Here is a 12505-nt window from a genome sequence, read left to right as displayed (position 1 = left end):
ACGGCGTGGAGTTTAACGGTTTAACGCATATCCTGCCCCAGTCCCTACAAGGCAAGGCAAGGAAGCTTTATTTGTATAGCACATTTCAGCAACAAGGCAATTCAAAGTGCTTTACATAAAACAGTTAAAAATATAAAAACAGATAAAATACAAGAATAAAAGTTACAGTGCAGTATAAGAAATTAAAATTTTTTAAAGTACAACTACACTGCCAATTGTTGTTTGCCAATTGTTGTTGCCAAAAACTGTAGAAATGAAGAAACTACTTTTCATCAGGACTTGTCGTTGTTAGAGAGAGTGGACACATTTATATTCAAGTGCTATTTTCGCTAGTAAAAATGAACTCTATGTGACCTCAGAAGGATAATTCCGGCATGTTTGATTTTCGGCACTGTGGAGTGCGGTGTGAAGTGGTTACTTATGGGCTGATAACAGTTAGACAGAGAGATGTCTCATTTTCTGCCTGGGTGGGAGAGAGTGTCTCATATTTCTTTCCCATTTGGGTTAAAAATCTGTCCTGCAAACACAACTGAACATATATGCACACCCACATACATTGGGCCTACAGCAACATACAGTATAATACACAGGGACACAGAGAATGCCACTCCCTCTCTTCCTCTGTTTCTCTCCCCTCTGCATCCTTCAACCTTCTTTGGCCAATTAGTAGATTAGTCGTCACCCACCCCCCCAACATGAATCACAATATGGCTCAAGAGTTTTCTGGACTGCAGCAGTACAAACTACCACTAGGAAGCCCTCCAGCCTTTACACAGCAATGGACCAGAAAATTGTGTCTACCTTTGTAGTTGTATAATAGTGTCTGTGCCTCATATGAGATTACATCAAATCATGTGCTATTTTTGAAGTGAGCCACAAGGGTTTGGATGTCTATATCATGCTGTTATTAGTCAGAGTTGTTAGTTCTCGCAATATCTCTATAGATGATGGGTCAGTAGTCATTATCCAGGATCTCAGTGAGCCATGGCACGCTTTGTATTTCTGCACCCGGGTAGGTGATGCTCTGAAGCTTGCAGCAGCACAGTAAACAAATGCGTAATTCTGCTCCTGAGAAGGCAGACAGGATCCCTCCTTGACGAAACAGCAACAACAAAAGAGCACATGACAGTGCTCTGAGCCAGCTTTTCTTCCCCTGGCGCACTCCCTCCTCCACCGCACAAACAGTAGTGCGGCGCTCGATACCGTCCTGCGGTCATAGGGGAGCCAGGCTTAGCTCAGCCGAGGAGAAGGAGCAAGAAGGAGCGAGGAGTGAGGGAGGGCGGGGAGATGGAGGAGAAAAAAGAGGAAGCAGCGCGGCCGTGCGTAACGAACAACCAGAGATCTGCAGCGGCTGCACTGTCAACTTCAGCTCTGACTGTAGTGGCTTGACGGCTCATGCTGAAGTGGGAAACATTTGAGCGTCATCTGTCTTTTTGTACTCCCAGTGCCCTGCAGCAATAATGCCAATGAACCAGGGAAGGCTTGGCGCTTGTTTACCATGACAGCTGCAGTAAAGCTGGTTGCCACAATGGGACACCGGCTTGGATAGCAACCCTCTTGCAGCAATATGTGCAGATGTCGGGTTACTGAGCTCCAGAGTTCAGCAGGAACACAGCTGAGAACCAGAGGCCAGGTGGTTGGGAGAGTTTGGTCGAGGAAAATTGAGCTAAGTGTGTTTCTGGACATAATCCACACACACGCAGGGGTTCTGACATATACTTAAACAGGCAGTCGAGCACAGCAGGAGTTACTGCCATTAACTTGGTGAAATGGCATTCTCTCAATCTACATGTCTCTGCCACTGGCAGGCCTGACACGCCTCATTAATCTGTTTAGGCATGAATGTGGTTGCCGTCCTGTGCAGATCTCCATCACTGATACAGGGTAAATAGGTTACAGCAGTCATTGTTCCACTGACAGCATGTAGTATCTTGGCACAAGCAGCTGCAGCCCAGCATCATCAACCTGATAACTTCCATAAACATCCTAATGGCCTGCTATATATATATATATATATATATATATAACAAGGTGACATATATATATATATATATATATATATATATATATATATATATATATATATATATATATATATATATATATATATATATATATATATATATATATATATATATATATATATATATATATATATATATATATATATATAATGCATATTTAGACCTAAAACGGAAAAATCTGATTCTGTTTAGATGAAGGGAGGAAAACCTGCAGAGGCAGAGAAGAAAGTCAACCAGTTACGTGTACAGCAGACAGCACCTTCTACGCAGGAAATCTTTATTTTCTCGCTCCAAAGGATTCTTCCTGTCTTTGTAAAGATGTCCTTTTTCTTTATCAGCACTGAAGTACATAGTAGCTGCAGATAACAATGAGACAACCAGTACTGGTTTGCGCACAAATGCTTAGTCCACAAATGCACCCCCCTTCCCCCCCCCACACACACACACAAACACACAGATCAAATTGTAGAGATAAAATTCTTTCTTTCATGGCATTATGTTTCAATTTCATAACACACTCTGTGGCTGAGTCACATTGTTTACAGAAACGCCTGCCATCATGTGCCCACACGCACTCCTCTTATTTCTGATCTGCCACTTACACGTACAGGCTGAACATGATACAAGGGTAAGTACACATACACACACATATATACATTTCAATCAATTCCCCTCCCATAATGATGCAGACTTGTAACCTGGCATCCAGCGACAAGGCAAGCCATAATAGCACACAGTTGAGAATATGACACAAAGGCACTCACATAAATCTGTAGGTATGCTACATTGGAGACCTTGGGTGTATATACACACACACACCCACGCAGGTAAGGGTCATCAGGTCCCCCCTTGTCTCTGAGGCACTACATCACTGAGTCATTCACCTTGAATGTGTTCATGTGTACAAGGCTTTTCCAACCTGGACAGAAGCCAATCAATCAGCTTCAGTCTGCCAGATTTGCCAGTTTACAGGCAGACTGCAAACTGGCAAATGTGGGACATGGTATCAGTTGTTGGCCAACAGTGTGTAAAGGCATGGTGTTAGAGGGGGTGTTGGGTTTTCAATTTAATGACAGGGAATCCCTCTGTAATGCACTGGCAAAAACAGTGTGATGAGACAAAATGGTGAAGCAACAGTGGTGCCTATATTATATTCACACCCACACATACACCTACGTGCATTTAAATATAGCAGCAAAAGGCACATATAAACTTGAGGTCATTGAAAGGTCCATGCAAGAACACATACATACACATGAACATGCAAAAACACATACACTTAAGCTGGGTACTCTGAAAATAGCTACATGATACCAAAATGATAATTTTTTTCAATATCTTGAGAAACAGAAACATGATTTTCTACAAATTAACATTATTTTTCTGCAAATCCCTTTACATTTAACAAAAGAAGTCAAAGTTCTCAAATATTAAATGTTAATTTTAATGTTGTATAAACACAAGCTGCTGTACTTAACCTTAAATAGTTTAAAATGGTCAAAAATGGGATTTGAGTCAGGAACTATTAGATCAAATAACAAGCAAATAAGTTTATGAATTTGACTACATATTTGATGCCAGCTTTCAGCACCTGACACTTCTGATACTCTGTGCTACAAACACATTTTAGTCAGTACATACATACAAAACCTACATACTATTAGTGCTTATTCAATCAGTAGGCTGTGTCAGTGGTGTGGCACCTTACCAAAGCCAACTTAGATAAAGTGAAGAGAGTTCTTAGAGGCATCACAAACAGGTGAGAGTTGTCATAATGTCCCACATTCATATCTATAATTTCACCACTGCAGCCTGACCCATAGCAGTTATCTTCACACTGCACACAATGCCCTAAATTATCCCATGATTAATGATTCCGGCACTCACAGTTATAGTGTGGCCTGGTAATTGGATACAGAAAAATGCTTCTGATATGTAGCTTTTAACACAGTTATGGATAATAGCATTATCAACATTACATCTAGAAATATGATAAACATCATGGTGCAATTACTAACACTATGTTTGGCAGCGGTGAAAATGTGCTTTTAATGAAGCATACGTAAGCTGTGCACTGCACACACAAGCTGAGTCACTGACAAAAATACAGTCTGTAGTTATTTTGCAGTAGATCTCACTGCCTTTTCCTTGCTGATGAGCTGAAGAATGTGCCCCTCCCATCGACTGCTTCTCAAGGCCTTTTGCTCTCTGAAGGGGTGATGGATGCAGACATCTCACCGACTGTACATCACTGTGTGTCTTCACCTCAACCGGTTATAGTGGTGGTGAGGGGCAGCTGGGCTAAAGCAGATGTTAAAAGGGTCTGTGTAAAACATAACCCAAAATTATAAGGAATTTATTTTCAGTAGATTCAGTTGAAAGTGCTGAAGGTGAAAGTAAACTAACCCCAACCTTGGTATTTATGTCAGCCCTTCATTTTCCAACTCAGTCTGTAGTAACAGCTGCAAACCTATACCTCCAGTATGAACAACTATCCTCACTGTCTGCATTATTTTAGCGTATGGACTATAGTTTTGTTTAGTTGTTGTTTTTTTAGTTTTTTTACATCTGGGGCTTTCTGTTTAAATAACATTTAAACCGCCAGACCTTTTAATAACAAGTGATATTGAGGGTAAAGTGTTGTCCTTCAAGAGGAAAATAAAGATTTCTATTAGTATTGCTACTCCTAAAAGATGCCACTATAGTTTTTTCGGTGTCACATCCCCTATCACATCCAAAACAAAGTAAACTATGCAGTATGTACTTTTTCAACCTGCTGGGCACAGCCCTATGACACAGAGGCGAGATTTTTGCCATACTAGAGCAGTGTGTGGGTACAAACAGATATCACGGCCTGACCACGGAGCACACTCCCAGATATGATGGAGCAGGGACAGATAGTGTTACCGGAAGGCAGACAGATACATCAGGGCTACTCCCATACGTAGACAGATCCAGTCCTGTTGATCTCTGCTTGGCAGCGTGGACTGCAGTTGAGAAGGCCAATCAATAGCACACACTAAAGCCATTCTCACCCAGGATAAACACAACCTTGCCTCTAGAGTGCTGCTAATTCTGATACTTACAAGAGAATCACAGACAATACAGACAAGCTGCTTGAAAACACCTGATCGTCCTTCTCTTAAGTACTGTTTATTTTCACATTCATGTTAGATTACAGTTCACACAGCTTGGGATAACACTTTCCCTTAAGTAGATGTTCAGTCTTTACTACATGTGTCTGACAGCCTTCAGTGTACTTTGAATGTGTGCACATTCTTCTTTATCACATTTCTTCATCACTTATCCCTGATTAGAAGCTGCTATTACTGCATCAGCCTTATTGAAATCTTAAGCTTCTTTGATAACTTGTATAAAAACGAGCATCAGTATTCAGGTGGCTCACAATCAGATTAATGCGGCACCTTTCCAAAGCTTTCTGTCCTCTTCAATCACATTATTTCCAGCAGCTGGAGTGGCTGTGCTTTGTAAGGTCTCCTGTCTTGACCTGAGTGTTGACAGTGTGTCAAATACTGTAATCTGGATGGTCTGAGCTCCTGTAACCCTGTTCCTGCAGGAATTCAGTTCACACCCGCCTTACTGACTGTGTTGTGCTGTAGTACTCTTACTTCTGCACTTGCATATTCTAGATATATTTAAAATCCTCTTATTTAGTTTTAAAAAAGGGGGCGGTCCAGTCTGTAACCTGGTTTTGACATTCATGAACCCCTGAAAGGTTATGCCCTTTTCAGAGTGACATAAAATGTACCCCGAATATGATTAAGAGCCTGATGTGCTAAGTGGTTCATTAATATTTAACACCAAAGGAAGTCTGTGTTTATTTTTACCTTTGAGCGTGATTCATGCTACATACAAAGACATGCAGGACCTGACTATGCACTGCAACATATTTGAACTATATTCATCCAAACAATCCCTACCTAGTCTTTCCCCACTTAGCAGCAGTACTTACTTAACAAGTCATCTATAGGTTTATCCGGGAGGGTCCTCACCTGAAAACTCCCATCAATCCCACACACCCTCGCCTGCACGTACTTGCCCCTCCCATTCCCCCTCTCCATAGCCATCCGTCCGTCTCCCCCCTCCCTGCCAGCACTGAAATTCTTTTTCTCTGCCGCTCGTGTCTTTATCCCCCTCTATCCCTATTATTCATGCAAATAATAACAAACTGTGCAAACGCCCCTGACAACGGCATTATCCCTTGTCTCTTTTTCCTCTCTTTCTGCAAGCCATACCGCCCTATAAATAAGCACTCTCACAGCGTTTCCCTCTCCCGCCTCCCTCTCCTCTCCATCCCTCTCTGCCTCCTACTCACACACATATACATGCTGCCAAACAGCATCATAAATCAAGGGATGGGAGGAGGGAGGGAGGGGAGTAGGGAGCTGGGGGATGCAACCACACACACAGTAGTACATTTTAACACATATTGTCTCTGACATCTTGCCTGTATACTGTGTATACAGCTTCTGTGACCATACACCTTGCTCATACACTGCACTGAAAGACAAGCAAACACCTCACACACATACACACATACACACACATATAGATTAAGCCTTGTCCATACATAGTCTCCACACAAACCCCATCCTCCTCCTCATCCCCCCCCCGCCTCCCACCCAAACCCCTCTCTAGCCCGCAATGAGAGAGGGAAGAGAAGCGGGGCTTACTCAGTGTCCTGGAGCCGATGCATCCCATGGTGTATTCACAAAGGCCCTGGATACAAGCGTGGAAGTGTTACCCAGACACCGCGCATTCTCCCTCTTCTGCCTGCGACTCTCTCTTTCTCTCGGCTCTAGCTTCTTTTTCTTGCTTTCCTGTGCTCTCTCTTTTTCTCTCTCCCTCCTGCGCTTGCTCGATCACTCCCTCTCTCTCTCTCTCTCTCTCTCTCTCTCTCTCTCTCTCTCTCTCTCTCTCTCTCTCTCTCTCCCTCCCTCCCTCTCTCTCTCTCTCTCTCTCCCCTGCTCTCTCTCTCTCCGGTGCAGTGTCTTAGAAGAGATCCAGTTAGTAGCCTGAGGGAAATAGATTGGGACTAAATAAAGATGTGAGGAGGCATTATTAGCATTAGTTAAAGAGATGGTCTTCTTTTTTTAATAATAGGTAAAAAATATCACCAATATGTAACCTGTAATATTAGATATTCAACCTAATTTACCGCTGTTATTACATTAACCTAAACAATTCGAGTTATTGCGACTGACAATGACCACAGGCATTAATCTAATGAAAGTTTAACACAACAATTACATTGACTGGGTGTGAATTGGGTTGCCACTACAAGATCAATAGCACAATGCTGAAAGTGCCGAGCTGCCATTGTTGTAGATATCTCTGCACTGCCGTAATATTGTTGAGCTAAAATGGGGGATTCTCTCTGTCTCCCTCTCCTGTGTGCACTCAGCCTAACAATGCACTGCAGCGGTTTCATCTCTCTATCTCCCCCTCAATCACGCCTCCTACTCCCTCCCTCACACTGATCATTAAACAGAAATGCTGCACATACACCAATATTAGACAATCCTGAAAGAAAAAAAACAGCCAAGGGTTTTCCTTCACAGTCAAGCCGCTGCTGAGTCTCCACCTCTTTCTATGTCATCTCTCTGTATTGATCCGCCCCTCAGTCATCTCTGCACATATTTCTTGCTTTCTTCACTCTCATTCACATTCCCATACCTTCCTCTATTCCCTCTTTTTGTGTTTGATCCCCTTGCCTTCTTTCCATTCCCCCCATCCCCTCATCCCTGGAGGAACAAATGAGAGGAGTGGCTCTTTTACATCTCTCTCTCTGATTTGACTTGCATCTATATCTATATCTCTAACACTTACACCTTCCGTCTAAATCCCCCTGTCTCACTTCAGTTTCATATTAACACTTCTCTTATTTGCTTAAATCCTACCTCCCTATGTTTCTGACTCTTCTTACTCCTCTACTTCTGTTTGGGAAGCCCCCTGCCTCTCTCTCTTTGCTGATTACAAATCCATGTGTTTGCCCAGCAAATGACACAGGAGCAGTCTGGATAGTGAAGAGATGTAGAGGATGCATGTGTGGTCACTCATGTTTTGTTGACTTCACGTACACAAAGAAGAAGACGCATAGGAAGAGAGCACGACAGATTGAAGGACAGAGAGACAAAGACATGGGCAGATGGGGGGAGTGATGGGAGAGAAATCAAAGAACAGTTGAGTCATGTGCAGGAGAGGTGTGGAGATGATGCTGCGTGCAATCAAAATTAGCCCTACAGAATGGACGGAGGAAAAAGACAACAATCTAATCACTTAGTTTAAGAATTAAATAGATACAATAAAATGCAGAGGCATGGATATGATATAGCACTAAAAGGTAAAGCCAGGCATAACAGATTATACATAATCAAGCCAATCCCTGCACTGTGGGTTTATAGCTGTGTGTTAGCTCTTTCTGTTGGTTTCCCACTGGGGCAGAGGAGATAGAGGCTATAGGCTGCTGCAGAGGTCAGCTTCACTTGGGGCTGTTGACTCACATACCCTGAAACTGGTTGGAGAAAAAAAAACTACTCTGATATGTGTAATTGCAAACTGACTATATTGTCTTTGACCCGTCTCCCTCTCTGGTCACTGTCTGGAGTCTCTATAATCCTTCAGTCAGTCTCTCTCTCATCAAGGCAGTTTGTGCCTTTTGCTAAAATCATTGGATAATTAGGTGTATCTATCCTGCTTCACCTGTCGTTCCTTGTCAACATAATTCATATTTGGCTCTTGCTTTCTTTGCACATTCTTCTGTATCAAAGCTAGAACAGAACACTTGTGACAACGTGGTGATCTACGATATGAGCTGTCAATGCGAGACAAGGTCAACCACAGAGGGAAGAAATTCTTGACACTAATCTCACTCATGATACATGGGTCATTTACAAAGATGACTGCCTCTCACTGTCTTTGTCTGCCTCTTTCCAACTCTTAGACACACACATTTCTACATGACATGCATGTACAATGACATGAAACTGCATGCAACACGTGACACAGATGACTTCTATTAGGTTCCCGTCAGCTCGCCTCTTGTTTTCTTATCCGGGGTGATGATGCTGCGCTGAATTTGAATGCAGCAGTCCCTGTTTAATATTATCTCGGGGACCCACACACACACACACCTCATTCCTGCAATCAGTGACTTTCATGTACCTGTCACTATCTATCTATCAGCCCCTGGCTGTTGTGTAGGTTGCACCTCAAGGATAACGAATAACAGCTTTACTTTGGTTTTGTTCAAGATGTTCTGTGCTGATGAACGGAAATGCCTTTTTTTAAAGTCATTCTAAAGGTTGGCCAACGATTTTTCTTTAAAAAATGACTTTAAACTGGTTAAACTCTTCTAAAAGATGCAATTTTCCTATTGTCTTTACTTAAGTTACTGCCCACTACTTTCTATATACCCTTGTCTTCATTCTGTGCTCCTAACTGCTGCTAGTGTGTGTTACTATATGCGTTAATTGGAACCACATGTTACGCATCTGCCCTCAAGCAACCACCTAGTTAGTTAGACGAGTGTGTGTGTGTGTGTGTGTGTGTGTGTGTGTGTGTGTGTGTGTGTTGAGGAGGAAACAAAGGTGTGTATCTGACAGCCAGCCTGTATTGGGTTCCACATATTTAGAAGAAGAAAAAAAATGTGTGGGGAAGGAGAAGTGAAGTGTGGGTGGGGATTCTGTTAAAAAATTGTTTGTTTTTGAGGAATAAATGGGCGTAGGAGGTGGGTGAGGACAAGGGAGCGATATAAGTGTTGTAAAAAGAGGCAGCCTCTAATAAGGTGTCCTCTAATGACTGTGCTTATGTGATTAGCTTTGTTTTAGCCAGTGGGAGATAGAGTTTATGTGTTTAATTAGTTGATGCGGGCTGGCAGTTCACCATTTCTAGCTTGAATTCTTTGCAAGTTTTATATGTGTGTGTGGGTGGTATGGAGTCTCTGTGCATGTGTGTGTGTGTTTGTGCACTCCTGTTCTTAGGCAAACCTTACGAGGAGTTCCCAACTCTCCTCTATTATTTACAATTCTCCTTACTGCTCGCCTGCAATCACCCTACATTTCCTCTCACTCCAGCCCTCCTTGTCTAGACCACCACCACTGCTGCTGCACTGTTTATCCCCAGTGATGCTTCTGCGTCCAGCTTCTCATGTGTGCATTCTCCTCAACAAGCCTATCGCTCTCTTCTAGAGTCATGTCAGTATCTACACACCCACCCTCCTGTCCTTTATCACATCTCTAGCTGATGTGGATTTGCTTGCTGTCAAGGAGTGTGAGGGAATCTTCTTCCCTCAAAGCATTTTAGTCTGGCTGTGTACGCAGCCACAGTAATGTGTATCAGTCTGACACCTGCTGGGAGAACTGTGGTACTGCAGTCTCACACTGGTTTTGAATGGGAGCCAGTTTTGACAGCTGAGAGATTTTTTCTCTGGGTGCTGAGTGAAGAGACCATGTTCTGTCTCAAGCATGCAGGTTATCATCCTGTCTAAAGTACGCTTGGAATTCCTGCTTGATGGCTTAATGTTTTTTGCTTTGTGGGCATCGCTATCTACCTTACACCTCCATTGTAGGCTACATTTTATGTTTATATGATGGGGTTTATGTTTGCTTCTTTCATCAACTTTATCTCACATCCCTAACCAATAATGATCAAAGATGTGTTTTAGATGTGGAATTGTTCTTGCACTGTACCTGGATGTGTACTAAAGTTCCAATTTCCTGGCAAACTGGGGGAAGGGCACGGAGCAGTGTGTGTTTATTTGTTTGTTCGGTGTATTTTGTTACAATTTGAAAGCCTGAAAATAAAAATATTTGTGGATGCAACATATTATATCAACAGAGGAAAAGTGGAAAGCAATACAAAGTAATAACTTCTTACTGCTCAGATAGAGCACAAATAATGTAGTAGTGAGCAATTAGTGAGCAATTAAAAACATTTACCTTTTAATTCGCCTTGCATTCAAATGGATTCCCACTTTTCCTTTGTTGAGAAAATGACCAGAGAGAGAGAGAGAGAGAGAGAGAGAAATACGGAAATGATCCAAGATCAGGATAATAACTGAGCACTGAGGCATTATGAAGCAGGTACTGACTCACATGAGCAGTGGGAGGTGGAGAGGGAAGAGTAGAAAGAAAGATGGGAAGGGAAATAAAAGGGCAGCATATGGAGTGTAGACTGAGGAATGGAGGAGAAAAGTTGTGAAAAAAAACATGCAGCATGAAACAGAGAGGGAGGGAGAAATATTGCTCTTTAAAGAGGGAGGGGGAAAAGAACTGTTCATTCCAAGGTTTGGCTGCATTCCAGGCTGTCTGGCTCTGATTCTGACGGCCTCCTGTTTTTCTTTTTTGTCTTACCTCCGGACTGACAGGACGCTGGAATGTCCCTCTCCCTGCCTGATCCAAACTTCAGTCATCATGCCACCACCCAATGTTTGCAGCTGCCTGAAAAAAAGGCAGAAGAGCATCACACATGTCATTTCAGCTTCCTTATTCCCGCCACTCCTCAGACAGAAAGCAAGTTTGTGAATTGGCTGGAATTTGGAACGGCAAACAAACGTTGACCTCTTCTTGCATGTCACCTGCCTGAGAGCCAGCAAGCAAGAATGGGGTGAACTTCTTTTTTTTTCACAGCACAACACCAGAGGTGCTGTGGAAATCTCTGAGTGGAAATTCAACACATTTTTTTGTCCCAGTGGAAGTGGGGAGAGACTGGAAACATTCCTTGCGGGACAATGGGCTATCAAAGACCCTAAAGGCCACTCCCTGTAGTTCACAGACATGAATAAGGCAGCAACAGGTTACACAACAGCTATTACAGAGGTGTGCATGGAGGAGAACTCTGCCTACAGTTTTACAACTTGAATTAAGTGCAACTCCACTGTGACTCAACCTGAATGTCATATGATGATCTGAAAGTTAACCAATTGCGGGGTGAGATGTAGTCAGAATAAAAAATGCACACTTGAAGTTCACTGGAAAAATATCAATTCTAAAATGTTAGTCTCAAATTCAGCCTTAGGCAAAGATATAAAAAAACTTTTTTTTTCATTTCCAATGCTGTTTCCCTTGTTTCATGATTATAGAACTATTTAACAAACAAATGGTTATTCTCATTATCTATTGATCTGTCAATTATTGGTGACGTCATGAAAAAAAGATGATTATTGTTGATTAACTTATCAATGAATTATTTAAGCCCAGAACAGGTAAAAGTGAGACTTGATTCAGATAAAATCTTGAATTCTTGAGTTGATTTGCATTAAGAGGTGAAATGCTCTCACTCGATTGGATTTCTCAATAATAGACACGCTATGAGAGATTTCTAGCGTTGTATAAGCAATGACTGCACCTGAAAGTGTGATAAGACTCAAAGGTTTGGGCTATATGAGTCACCAGGGTGTTTGTGTGTGTGTGTGTGTGTGTGTGTGTGTGTGTGTGTGTGTGTGTGTGTGTGGTGTGAGA

At 42.3% G+C, this 12505-nt stretch overlaps 1 protein-coding gene across 9 annotated transcripts in view; it reads right to left on the bottom strand.

Moving 5' to 3' along the window:
• Positions 1-12505, bottom strand: part of fam131bb (family with sequence similarity 131 member Bb) — a 32929-nt gene that overhangs the window by 18389 nt on the left and 2035 nt on the right. For 5 of the 9 annotated variants that reach the window (XM_028580994.1, XM_028580995.1, XM_028581001.1 and 2 more), the window contains exon 1: positions 6719-6872. In XM_028580994.1, the coding sequence (XP_028436795.1) occupies positions 6719-6746 (28 nt within the window). In that variant the 5' untranslated portion in view covers positions 6747-6872. Of the gene's footprint in view, positions 1-6718; positions 6873-11398; positions 11486-12505 lie in introns of those variants that run through there. The other 4 variants (XM_028580999.1, XM_028580997.1, XM_028580998.1 and 1 more) reach the window with 1 other exon arrangement.

Source organism: Perca flavescens, chromosome 6 (genome assembly GCF_004354835.1).
Source record: "Perca flavescens isolate YP-PL-M2 chromosome 6, PFLA_1.0, whole genome shotgun sequence".
NCBI lineage: Eukaryota > Metazoa > Chordata > Actinopteri > Perciformes > Percidae > Perca > Perca flavescens.
Note: the sequence above shows the minus strand (reverse complement) of the source record. Positions and strands in the feature narration are given on the sequence as shown.